We start from the raw sequence: 14,037 nt of genomic DNA, 5'->3' as shown, positions 1-14,037 counted from the left end.
AAACCAGGACTTCAAAATTGCCTAAGCAAATGGATGTCAGCCTCAAATCTCATTCTAGGAGCTCTGTGTGGCTACAAAGCTCCCTTGACGGCCATGAAGTTTCTTGCAGTTCAATTAGTGATGAACGAGAGAATGTAGAGACAGCTGTCATCCAGGCGTCTGGGAGTGTGTACTGTGTCAGGAAATATCAACCAGCATTGACTATGGAGCTGGGACTGTCCTCTAAGCTCTGAGGACCATGAGCTTCTATTCATCCTCAAGAAGTCAGGGTGCTTCCTGCACATGAGCTTGGGAAAGATAAGATCTGGAGTTAAATGCTTAAAGACTGAATAAAGTTGTATGATTTTTTTTTATAAAGTACAAAGAAACTTGAGGGTAGTAAACTCCAACTGCTTTTGTTCCCATAGTGATATCTGTGGCATCATCGTGAGTCATCCCATTAAATGCATATTTAGAATATGCTTACTTTTCAGCTCAAAAACTTTAAAAGAATGAGATAATTCTCATATAAATGATTCTCTACATAATTCCAAATTTCTTTCAATGTATTCTATTGATGAAACAAAAGTACTCTGTTGCTATCAAATTTTTCTACCAATTTTAACAATGGATTAAGGAACACAAACCGACTGAGTTTGTTTTCTTTTTTAATATTTATTTATTTATTCATTTATTCTGTCTGAATATGTGCCTACACACCAGACAAGGGGACCAGATCTCATTATGGATGGTTGTGAGCCACCATGTGGTTGCTGGGAATTGAACTCAGGACCTTTGAAAGAACTGAAAGTGCTCTTAACCTCTGAACCAACTCTCCAGCCCCTGACTGAGTTTGCATGCAAACTTTTTTTTAAATTTCCCTCATGTTTTTACACTTACAATAATATAACTTGAAGATCTGAACTGTTTTTTCAGTGTGCCTTATTGGTAAGTGGAGGTTAGGAGTATAGATAGAGTCCAAAGCAGAAAAGCATTCCCTGCTTAACTTAAATCATGTTTCTTCACGCTCACTATCAAGTAAAGAAGCTTGGCTCAGGAGCGTGGCTAGCCACTTTCTTTATTAACACTTAGGTGACCCTGCAGACCAGAATGTACACTACTTTGTAATGAGCCCAGATCTTCGAATGTCTTCACTTATCAGTTGGCTCTGCTTATAAAAGCTCTAAATTTTCAGATTTAATGGATTTTTATGAGTTACAACTTGCCATTTTCAGCAACAAAATTACTAAAAAAAATAAATAAACTTCCAACCAATTAGCAAAAATGCTCTTTCCATAGTGTGAGGATTTTGTGTTTTGTTTTATTAAAGCAATTACTTTGTGGCCTGTAGGGACCTTATCCTATGGGGAGATTAAGTGCTCTACTTGTGTTTTAGCACATATTTAGGTGGCAACAAGCCATGGATACACCATGCCTAACTCTAATTGTTTTAAGAAAGCTGCCCAAGTTATCTTTGTAGAAGTCATTTTATACAGTCTTCAGATAAGAAGACAACTTACAGTGACACGTATAGTATCTCTTGGGTATCCTTTATCTCATTACAAAGCACTTTGATTTAGCTTTTCTGTTTAAAAGTCTTGTCTCACTAAAATTAGCCTCCTGGGCTTACCTGCTATAGCATTTAGAATACAAGCTTGACTGACACCACCATGAAAACAGTAAACTGGTAAGATGCTCCATTGACCCCTGAATGCCTATGAGCCCACTTTCTCTTCTTGAACCCTTATGTCAAATTATGGCAGATGCATGTGTAGGCCAAGTGAGGACGCCATTCTGATTCCATATATAACTCCTTAAAATGCTTCATTTAATTCTTAATTTTTAGATAAAATATTGGTAATGTGAACATAAATTATTAATGTGATATTCCTGCAGCCAAATAAGTTTGCTTCATCTTAGGGAAATGTGGTACCCTCTTGGCAGCCGGACAGGGAAAGAGGATTTGGACAATAGGCAGGATGTCAGAGGCAGGAGAGCAGCCTCTAAATTGCTAACGTCATTAATGCCTGTGGATTGACATGGCAAGATCATCAGTGCCATTTACTCTTTGGTATCATCTTAGACTTCACCCCCCACTGTCTCACGCTGCTCTCTGTGTAAAATGAGAGCAGAGCAAAGACTGCCAGGCTGTTACAGTTAAGGAAGGATGGTCTTTCCCAGTAAACTCCCAGCCTGGCCATTGTGTCAAAGCACACCAAAGTACAAGAGGAATTTAAGAAACAGAGTGGAAACCATGGCCCATCATGATAAACTTGCTATCTCTGCTTTTCAAAGTTAATTAAATTTGTTCTTTGACAGTGCCATACATGAATATACTGCGTTCTAATTACTCTCCCACCCACTATCTTTTGGCTCCCTCCAACCACTGTCAATTCTTGCTCCTCCCTACAAATCTCTTTCCCACCATCAAGGCTATTTGGTTTCAGCTTTGGTTTTGGTTTTGGTTTTAAGTGGTCCACTGAGTTTAACCAAGGTCCTCTGCCGCAGCATAGATTCGGAACTATCCATCAGAATCTGATGGGCTCAGCAATGGGTACACTACTAAGGACAATGATCCCCTCTCCCCACAATTTATCAGTAGCTAAGAGTTTGATAGGGCGGGATAGTACTCCATTCTGTGGCATCCTCATCCATCACTGACAGTTGGCAGGTCTAATCCTGTGCAGGCCCATTGAAGATAACACTTGTAGGTGTGAGTTCATTATTGTAGTGGGTGTGTCACACCCAGAAAACTGCATATTTGCAGGTTTTCTGCCTATTTCCAGTTTTTGTATTTCTTCTGCCTCCCTCTTCTTTGAACCTTTAGTGGTATAAATGTTTTTGTTTAGGGCTGAGAATGTAATCATGTTTTGCTCTGAGAACCTGGAGCAGCCAAGCATCTCTGTATCCCCTGCTGTTCATTGCAGACAGAGCCTTCCCTGATTAAAGCTACGAGCAGCGTTTGTCTAGGGGTTGAAACATACCTATTTTAAAGGAGACTTAGCACCACTTTAACTTAACTAAACAACACTAGGAAATCCCTTTCTTAGGGCTTTCGGCTTCTTCAGCTTCCAGCCATGTGCTGCTGTTGTTTTGCTTTGTGTTTCTGACTTTACAATACCAAGCATGAACTCCCACCTGTTGAGTAGACCTTAAATCCAATCAGACATCTGTGGTCACCTCCATAGTAGTCATAAGTCTTAATTCAAAATTACTGTTCTAAATGTGAAGATCAGTACTTTCTAGCACTTTTGGCATCCAGCAGCCACCCAGTTGTTCTTGGACCTATAGGAGCTCAACCAAAAAAAAAAAAAAAAAAAAGAAAGAAAAAAAAAAAAAACCTTGTTCCTTTCAAAATAACCTGTTAGTCCAGAACTATAGAGGTTAACTTAAATTCATAGATGGAAGAAGAAATTGTGCACACCAAGGCAAGTTGTCACATGCTTCCCATGAATTAGTACAAAATATTATTAAGACAAATACAAAATCATTATTACTAATTCAAACTCAAGTACAGAACACCACGTATACAATTTCCAATGTGTAACATCAGGCAACGGCCTCTCTTGAGCTTACTCCACATACTGACCATCCGACATCTACCAGCTCATCTACTGTTTCCTGAATGTGCCCATGTTGGAACCCCAGAAAGTACAGAGGAGACATGTTGCTTTTGCAAAAAAAACCTTTTAACATACATCAACATGGAAAACAATTCACATCAAAGTTCTCTTTACTAATTAGGGCAGATAGTGTTCTAAAGTCTCTACTTTGAAACTCTTCCCCGAAATTGACCACATCTCCCTTTAGGACAACAACAATAAAATCATCTTAAGAAGTCCAGAAGTAAATCTGCCTCCCCACCACCCAAATCTGTCTTATATAACTAGATTATATCACACATGTGGACAAATACACTCTAGCGACATCAGAACCAATTTCTCGAGAGTCTTCTACATAACTAAGGTTTAATAGTTAGCCCCGGGCTCGGCTCACAGTACTGGCACTACATAAATAAGTCTGGGTAAAGAATCACTGCTAAGTCTACCCTCCCACTATCATAAAAGATGTGTGAAAAATCAGTAAATACTGATAGTCCAGTCCTCCAAAAAATGGGAATGGAGAGGTATCTAAGTCTGGACCAAATGCAGCTTAGCCATTTGCATGGCAGTTCTGGGGAGCTAGAAAATGATTTCTATTGCAGAGTTATAAAGAAATAAATTTGTGTTTTGCCTGGGACAGTCATAATTATTCCACAAGCCTAGGAAATAGCAGGCAAGACAGAGGACAATGACAGGAAAGAGGGCAAATATGGAATCAATCTTTGCAGCAAGATCCCAGAAATTACTGTCCAATAATGAAACAATTTGAAGAGAGGAAAATCTGTAAACATTTAGAGAGACGGTGAAATCATAAGCAATAAGGAGAAAGATTTGTGAATATCAAACCTTGCCAAGTCCAAAGACTCGTCTCCCCAATCTGAGATTTTCAAATTTATTAGAGAAGAAATAGATTTTTAGAAAGCCATTCCACATTTCAGGAAGGCAATTGATAATAAATGTAGGAAAGAATTATGGCAATCTTTAAACCCAGAAAGAAAAAAAACCATCAAGACCATTTAGTTCATCGGCCCAGGGTAAAACATATGGAGAGACCCAGAAGCCCTGAATGGCTCATCCTGAGTACTTCTCCTTCACTTCCCCCGCCCCTGTGCAAGGTCACATCAGCTCTGCTCCATTCTGTTCTACAGCCACAGGAGCACTGACTCTGAAACGAAAGCCTGGGTAATAAGCATAAGCAAACGAAAGCGTAAGCGTAATAAGCACAAGCACAAACTAAGATTCAGGTGTTGGTTCTGCACATGTAGACGCCCCAAGTATTATACTGTACAAAAGAAAGGGATGTTGTTATAATAGCCAGCGTCAAACAGAGGTTGGTTCGTGACATGGTTATAATGATTGGCACAGCATAAACCTGAGAACGTAATCATTGTCCCATACCATTAGGACAGTAACCAGGGTGACTTTTCAGATGAATGGTGACTCTCTCAACCCTTAAGTGAATAAAGACAACACCTCTTTCCTGTCCTATGAGTTCAATAAATGCATGTGTGCCCCTTATCATTAATCATTGTAAGCTTGTGTTTTGAAGAGCATCAAGCATGTGTCTAAGCAAAGTCGCGTCATTAAGCCTTATGTGCCATCCCACAGCTTCGAAGACATTAGTTCTGGATCAACCATGTTTCAGCAATACTTTTCATGTCTTTCTCTCTCCCTACTTTGAAGCCAGTTTCTGATGGTTTCATATTTCTTCATTCACAAGTATTTTAATTCATTTCTAACACACAAAGCACTGAAAAGTTGAAAGTTAATCATAATACAATGATTATACCTAAGGCAATTAGCAATTATACTAAGAAATGGCCAGGAAGGGTTTAATTTAAATTTTATTTCAGAGTCTCTTTTATCGGTTTTATTAAAATGATATTCAAGTAAGATTGTTTTCTCTTCCATGTCTCTATAATTAGTTTTACACTCATCCAAATGATTTTTTTTTTTTTTTTTTTTTTTTTGGAAACATCACTCACTTAACTTGGATTCCCAACAGTCTTTATTTTATTGATTGAATCCGAAAATGCCCTTTCTCTTTGGTATTTCACTTTTGTTTAGTCAATTGCCATCCTGCCCAAGAAGTAGTCATTAAGCACATAATAACTATTAATATTTAATGGAGGATTCCATTTTTCCATCATAGTAGCTACCTTCGAATGCTAGTGGCCATGTCACTGGTAGCTGGTGTGAGAGAGTGTAAACTATCTTTTTTTCTTTTTTCTCCTCCACCTCCTTCTCATCATTCTCCTTCCTTCTTTCTGGTTTTTGACACAGGGACTTGTGTATTCCAGCTGCTGTAGAGCTTAGCATGTAGCCAAGAGTGCCCTTGACTCCCTGATCATTCCACATGTACAAGTGCTGAAATTACAGGTGTGTGCCAACACACTGAATTCAGATAAAGAACATTCTTAACATTCGACAACTTCCACTGGGCAGCCCCACTTTAGTGCTTTGTAACTTTGGAAGAAAATAAATATTGAAAACTCTTCCTTTACCAAGTCTTTCTCACAGTGACCACTATAACCTTTTTACTTGGATCCTAAAGATGAAATAAATTTTCAAAGATATGTATCTTTAAATTTACATAAATGATTTCTTTAATTTAAAAACTCTTGAAATTTGATTTTTATTCAAATTTTTAAATTTAATCATACTGCTTGGCTTATATGTATCTTGTTCATGTGTGTGTGTGTGTGTGTTTGTGTGTGTGTGTGTGTTTGTGTGTGTGTGTATGTGTGTGTGTGTGTATGTGTGTGTGTGTATGTGTGTGTGTGTGTGTATGTGTGTTTGTGTGTGTGTGTGTATGTGTGTTTGTGTGTGTATGTGTGTGTGTGTGTGTGTGTGTGTGTGTTTGTGTGTGTGTGTGTGTATGTGTGTGTGTGTGTTTGTGTGTGTGTGTGTGTATGTGTGTGTGTGTGTTTGTGTGTGTGTGTGTGTGTGTATGTGTGTGTGTGTGTGTGTGTGTGTATAAGTATATGGTTCTGCTATTTCAGTATACCACCATTAATTCATTAGTTCTCACTTAGTGTTTATGTTGTCTTCATTCTCCAGAGCAGTCACTTAACTTTGAGGGAACCTCTTCTAAGTCTTTTTGCCTCTTATTACAAACAAAGGAAGGAGTAACTGCTGACATGCAATTGCTAGGGCCCTGAGCCCGTCTGCCTTCAATTCTAGCCCTTATGGCCTCATCGCTGTCTGAATTGATGGAACGAATTTATACCCCATCAACAAAATGCAAATGTTTCAGGTTCCTCATATCATCATCAATACCAAGCTTAATTTTAAACTTAATTTTTACTAGCTGTCTATCCACATTCATAAGATAAGGTAATGAAATAGAGACTGGAACAAAAAACTTCATTCATCCTTTGGGGACTTTTTAAAAAAATAATAAAGTACCAGGCAAGGTGCACATACATGTAGTCCCAGCACATGAGAAAAGGCAGAATTATGAGTTGAAACCTAGTGTGATCAACATAGCAAAATCTAATCTAAAAAAATACTAATTAATTAAAACAAGCGAGATAAACTATGAACATTAATTAAATGTGAATGGTGAGCACAAACATTCCTTATGCTGTTATTAGCCTTGTCATTTGGTGGGTTTACACTGCCATGGTTTTCCCATATCTATTTTCTATGCAAGGATTGAATTAAAAATATGTGGCATGTAAAATATCTATGAGATATGAGGTTTGGGTTGAGTTTAGTTTGGAGATTTTATTTATTTATTTATGGCATTTCACTGTGAAAGGTAAGATCTGATGATTATATTTGTGCCAATATGATCATATAACTCATGAAATAATTTCTGTCAAGCTTTATTCAGATAGTACCTTATATTTAATTATACCTTTATATATATATATATGTATATATATTTAGTACCTTATATTTAGTTATATTTAGTTATACCTTACTGTACTATAGTTCTGCAAAATTAGTACCTTTGTATTGTGGGAGTAGCTCAGGTAGTTCCTTGATAGATGGTACAAACTAAAGAAAGGGCAAACTGCTCATGGATTCTATGTTTTAAGTAATGCCCAGAGATCTGTGGTGTATTTCTAAGTATTTTGGTTTACTCAGAATCTCTGTGAACAAAGCGCATTGCTTGTCTCTAAGAAGACCTGGTAGCTAACTCCTTATCTCTGTGCTTGCAACTGTTGCCATCAAAATCCAAACTGGAATACCCTCAAAGGACACAGTAAGAAGGCAGCAAGGCTTAGTCTGATTTGCCATCAAGGAAGCAACTTTCAATCCTGTGCATTCAGGAGGCACCATGCGAGGCCCCATGAGCTACAAAAAAAGCCACTCGAGGACTGATAATTGAGCCACCTTTTCTTTTACAAGAGTAACTACAAAAGTTTTATTTTTATAGTCAGAAGCTCACTCCGGCTTTGTTCTATTTTGATCTTTATAACTTATTTTAAAGATCGTTCAGTAGTTATTCATTGCTCAGTCAGTCTAGCTGACCTTTGGTCAAAAGCAGTGGCAGTTTGACCTGGCCTATGGAACTCAGCGCTTCCCACTCCATGAAGCTAGTCACATAAATAACTTCAAATAAAACCCTCCTGGAAGTCTGTGATGGGCCACAGCATGAGGGAGAAGTGGGGCCACAGGAAAGAATGGAGTGGGAGTACCCAAGAACAGCCAGAGCGGTGGCCAAGTGTCAAGCATATTTTTTCCTCTCTCCCTTAAGATATTCATTCTTTCAACTAATAGACGAAGAAATAGTGATAGGAGCGCATGAGAAAACAAGATGGTGAAATGAAATGTGTTCCCTTTAGAGTTTAATCTTTTAAGTGGGCTTCTTTTGTGGGAGGTGGGGGGGCAATCACAACAGCAAAGAATTCAGTGATGAGACGCTTAAGTCTGCAAGTGACTAGTGGCCAGGACAGGATGAACAGTGTGCCTGTGTTTGTGTACATGGGCACACAGGCACCGAGGCATGTTTGCCAGTGCACAGGTCTTCCGCGCATATATGCCTGCTCACAGACTGTTAACAGGAGAATGATCCGAGGGTGAAAGGCTGGCTATGTCTTGAAGCCATTCACGCTTTATGGTGTCTGAACTTCAAAACGAAGCAGTTCTGAAGGCCATTTAGTGGCACAGTACAGGACTTCCTGAGAAGTTAGGCTCATAAAACAGAGGAGCATCTGGCCAGCAGCACATGAAAAGGGCCCTTTGCAAACAACTATTCAGTGGGGGAGTGTAAACCATTGAGAAACACCTGGCGGATATTGCTCTTGAGGTTCCCAGAGGGTGAAGGTTAGGAAGAAGTTGGTTAATTGGGCATCATCAGGTAACTTGACAGCTCCAGAATACTGACAGGAAAATATTAAGATACCACACCATCCCAACCAGAATGTTCAGGCACGCACATACACACACACACACACACACACACGCGCGCACGCACACGCGCTCACACACACACCTCACCGTATGATCTAGTCGAATGATGAGGGTGAGCTGTGTGTAATCGTTCAAGGTCAGACAAGGGGAAATTATCAACTAATGCTTATTGAATTGGATCAAATATCAAAGGGCTAAATTAAAGAAAAAAAAGAAAGAAATCTAATATACAGCTTATATTTTGCTTTCTACCATTGCTTCTAAGAATCCAAGAAGATCTCAGCCTCTGTTTTCTTATCTTGGGAGCAGCATCTAGTATAGCTTTGAAAGGCTCATTTCCCAGCATTCAGCAAATGGATCCAACAGTCAAGGACAACCTGCCCTACTTAAGGAGACTCTGTCTCAAAAAAAAACCACAGTGAAATAAAATAGCAATCACAGTGTTTTACATGACCGTGAGGAAAAATAATGTAAATAATGCTTTGTACACATGACAGAGTCAACCAATGTTTGTTTTTATTATTTTCTATTAAATAAATAAACACTATATGGAGGGCATTGCAAGCTGAGCTCAACCTGTCCCTTCTTACCTCCTGCAGCCAGTTCCTCCCTGAAGAAGCGATTCAAAAGGCGGGAGATCGAAGCCATCCAGTGCGAAGTGCGGAAGATGTGCCATTACACCAAGCTTCTGTCCACCAAGAAGAATTTGGACCACGTGAACAAGATCCTGAAGGCCAAGCGGCTGCAGAGACAATCAAAGACTGGCAACAACTTTGTCAAGAAGAGGCGAGGCCGGCCTCGGAAGCAGCCCACCCAGTTCGACGAGGACCCCAGAGACCAAATGCCAGTGCTGGAAAAGTGCATCGACCTACCCAGCAAGAGAGGCCAGAAGCCCAGCCTGAGCCCCCTTGCGCTGGAACCCGCCTCTGGCCAGGATGCGGTGATGGCCACAATCGAGGCTGTCATCCACATGGCCCGGGAGGCGCCACCGCTACCAGCGCCTCCGCCTCCACCGCTGCCGCCGCCCCCACCTCCGCCACCACCGCCCCCGCCGCTGCCCAAGACTGCACGGGGCGGGAAGAGGAAACATAGACCTCAGCCCCCAGCGCAGCCTGCGCAACCCCCGCCGCAGCCCCTTCCCCAGGAAGAGGAGGTGAAGGCCAAAAGGCCTAGAAAGTCCCGCGCCAGCGAGAGCGATGTCCTTCCCTAGGGCGGGCCTGAGTGGCGGGATCCGGGCAGGGATTGACGCGGGGGAAGCGCAGCGGCTGGGGTGGGGCGGATGCCCAGCCACAGAGACGTCCCGCCCCTCTCTGCAGCAGCAGGTGGGCACGATGGGTAGAGGGCGCGGTGGAGCTATTGGGAGCTCTTGGGGTAGCGGAGGCGAGGGGATACCCCCCAAAAAGCAGCTGTCTCTGCTGTACAGCAATCCCCAACCCAGCGCCACTCCATGTGGCTGGATCCTCGCGGCCTGCAGAAGACAGAGGAGGAGGGCAAAGCTGGTGCTCTGTGATGGCCACCTGATTCCCCCCTCCCCGCCCCCCCCCCCATCCCAGGTGCGCCCTTGATTCTGATTTCAATTGCTGGTCAGAAAAATTAAATGGGAAACACCATTAGCAAACATTCCAAGGGGGAGCAAAGCTGCAAATTTACCAGCTGGCTTGCCTTTAAGCCACTTCCGCATAATTGGTTTTTTATTTCTTTTGATTTGCAAACTCGGCTAGGCTTTGGGGCACCAATGTCATCTTCAAGTGACCCAAGAGATGCATCTTTCCGTTAACAACACAGTTGCTCAGATGGGATCTTGTGATCAGAAGGTGGAACTGGACTGACAGGCGACTTTAGATCTGCGTGTGTTGCTGTCTCGTACACTGATTTTGCATTGTCTGTTCCTGCTCTTTCTTTTGCGTTGTATTTTCATGTACTCCCGTTAACTTGATGCCTTCTATTTTGTGGTACACGTCTAAACAATGTGAACTTTACCCACGCTGTAAAGTGCGCTCTTGGTGTCCTGCCTCAAGGAACCAACCGGCTTTGAATATCAATCATTGTGAAACACACTCAGTATAGATAGGAGCTTTTTACTAAGTGACTCAGAGCAGCCAAGGGATATGTTGACCCAGGCATCAGCCAGGTTATTTTTGTACTCAAAACATATCAATGGACAACAGGCAGGATAAAATGGTTTTAATGCCCCACAGCAAGTCGAATAACTGATAAGCCACCAAAAATCAAAATCCCACGCCCACCAGAAACAAAACGTCTAGCAATGCCTTGGTACCTGATTATTTTCATGCGAAGAGCTGTCGTAGGTTGCTAAGAAAAAGAAAAAAAGACAGTAGAGGTCCATTATCTCTTACTAATTATTTCTTAAAAGTGAAGGGGAGTAAGTGTTCTTATCTAAAAAATAAAATAAAGTATTGAAAGGGTATCACCACTCCAATTGTATCAAGCCACCTTGGACAAAGTATCCAAATTGTGGTTGCCTTAATACACTAAAACATTGCTGTACATAATGTAATTATAAATCTATCAGTCTGCATGGATGCAAACTGTGTGTGACAAATCGTCTTTTAAATGGTCAATTTCAACTGTACATTTCTCATCCGAGTTGTGCTCTAGCCTCTGGTTTAGTGTGGAGAGAGATTCCCCTCTGTCATCCATCCCCGAAGCCCAAGTTCAGACATGTCCCACTCTACAGATGTTCTTAAAAGTCACATGTGGAAATTTCAAATAAGTATTTTCAATTTCCTCCCTTACTCCTCCCCTTAACTTCTTCAAGACATCAATTACCTGGCATCATAGCTTATAGAGAGAGACACAGAGACTTTCATTTTCTAAGAGGAATTAGGATTTCTGGTTTACCTCCAAATTTATGTTTGGTTGTTGTTGTTGTTTTTTGTTCTTGCTTTCTCCAAACGTTGGGACCAGCTAAGAAGTTGCATTATCACTTCAGAACACAGTATCTCCTCCTCAGAGAGAGATAGATCTTTTGGAGGAGAATAAATGAGTAAGTGAGTAGTATCTACTGAAGGAAAGTTGAAAATCCCAAGTCACTATGCTTGTAAATATCACCTCTGTTGTGGCGCCAACAGTTGCTTGGAATTATAGAGCCATCCTATTCTGCACTGTCCAAATGGACTTCATGTCTTTTGCAGCCTGCTCAGTCAGTCTCTTTTAATCCTAGCAATACATACATTTAAAGAACTGTGCTTATTTCAAGCTTTTATCCTAGATACTCAGTTTGTGACCTGGGTTGACCTATGGCATTTCACACAATTTGAACAACGAAATCTAAACAGCCATCTTCAAGCTGTCACTCCCAAGCCATGGCTGAGTAGCTCCAAAGTCCTGGGGAGGAAGGTATAGACCAGCCCTTTCCCCAACCATTGCTACGAAAGAGCAGCCATTTTCATTCCAATTAAGCCATAAAGAGGGTTCTCTTCCTGTTAGATTTTGAAAGCTATTTCTTTCTTTCTTCCTTCAGTCTATAAGCAACCTAAACCTTCCTACAGAGGAGAGAAAGCTGGTGCTTAATAAACCTCAAAAAAAAAAAAACAAACAAACAAACAAACAAACAAAAAGAAAAACCTTCATTTAATTGGCATTAACCTGAAATAAGTGATTAGCTGAAAAGAAGTTTTGTTTAGAATTTCCAAACCAATAAAAGGATTCCAGGAGAGACACAGTGGACCTGCAACTTAACACAGGAATTGGTGTGTACTGTTATCTGTCAGTTAAATGTGTCTCAGATGCAAATCCCTGTGTGCAAACTCTGAGAACCTTTTGGAAAACTAGAGGACCAAAGAGAGCCATGGAAACAGCAGCTGAGAATGGAATTGGGCCCATCCATCTACACAGTGGCTCCTCACCACCCAAGGACTTCCTCATAGCTGCATGCTTCTCTTATTTTTCATGACCCTAACTCTGTCTCATTGCTGCAACTGTGTCTGTATTCCCTAACCAATCCATTAGCCTCTCTTTTGCTGCCCAGGCCCCTCCTAGAAGTCAGCTGAATTTCCACATCTAGTTGGTTTTAGAGCCAGAAAGAGAACCCAGCTCTTGATTCAAAGTATGGAGGTACTTAACCACACACACAACACTGCCTTCTGGGGATGCATTTCTATTTTGAGAGGGGATCATTTAGGAGCCCCCAAGACTCCATTTATAGACCCACAAAACATTTTGTAATGATCCCTTGCTTTCAATTTCTATTTTTTTTTCTTCTTTTCTCTTTAGAATATGCCTTCAGCAAGTAGGCAGAGACCCACTTACAATATAAGGAGGCCAATCAGAGATAAGAAGGAAAAACCTAGATGCAAAGGCTCCTTGGAGGTGCTGATGGGTCTTTAATACACCTTACTAAGGGACTAGAAAGCCATTTGCATTTCAACCCTTCATCTCAAATGAGAGAAACAGAAGTTTAACTTCTTCAAATAGCCCAGCTGTGGCTGCCAGCCAAGGAGGAAAAGTCAGAGGAAGGGGAAGCATGCAGGGTTGCTTTGTGACTTGGCAGGACCAGAACCCAGCAGTCCCTGGCAGCCTAGCGAAGGTGACTAAGGGCTGGCAGTCAATTAACGTGTCAACTCGGCTGCTGCCTGCAGTGGGAGGCCATCCATGTTCAATGGCAGTCAGAATTGGTGTTCCGCGCATTGCTGTATCTATAAATATATGATAAGCAAGTGCTGACAGAATTATAGTGTAAGGTGATATATCATAAGCAGATCATAAAGTACTTGGTATTAGGCTTAAGTAGAAACTCTCACTCTTGGCTTGTTACTCAACAATATTCAGATAATGAGCCTGTGGAGTGTATTTTTACCTATCACTTGGAAGGTTGACCTGGGAACTATCTAACGTCTATACAGATATTTCCAAAGCCTTTAAATGCCAACTGTAGCATAGAGAGGGAGTGGCAGGAGCCGAAATGCCTCAAAAGCCATTTAAGTGTTATGTCGCAGGATTTTCAGTCCTACTCATTATGTAAACGTACATAAATATAGACATTTTTCCTCAACACTACCCTACCGTATCACAATGGTCCAGATGCCAGCGCTTACAGATAATGTCATCACAGTGCCTAGAAACTCAAACT

At 41.1% G+C, this 14,037-nt stretch overlaps 1 protein-coding gene across 2 annotated transcripts in view; it reads left to right on the top strand.

Moving 5' to 3' along the window:
- Positions 1–10,170, top strand: part of Setbp1 (SET binding protein 1) — a 359,262-nt gene extending 349,092 nt beyond the window's left edge. For both annotated transcript variants that reach the window (XM_051163710.1, XM_051163711.1), the window contains exon 6: positions 9,545–10,170. In XM_051163710.1, the coding sequence (XP_051019667.1) occupies positions 9,545–10,155 (611 nt within the window). In that variant the 3' untranslated portion in view covers positions 10,156–10,170. The remainder of the gene's footprint in view (positions 1–9,544) is intronic.
- Positions 10,171–14,037: the final 3,867 nt, after the last annotated feature.

Source organism: Acomys russatus, chromosome 20 (genome assembly GCF_903995435.1).
Source record: "Acomys russatus chromosome 20, mAcoRus1.1, whole genome shotgun sequence".
Taxonomy (NCBI): Eukaryota; Metazoa; Chordata; class Mammalia; order Rodentia; family Muridae; genus Acomys; species Acomys russatus.
Note: the sequence above shows the minus strand (reverse complement) of the source record. Positions and strands in the feature narration are given on the sequence as shown.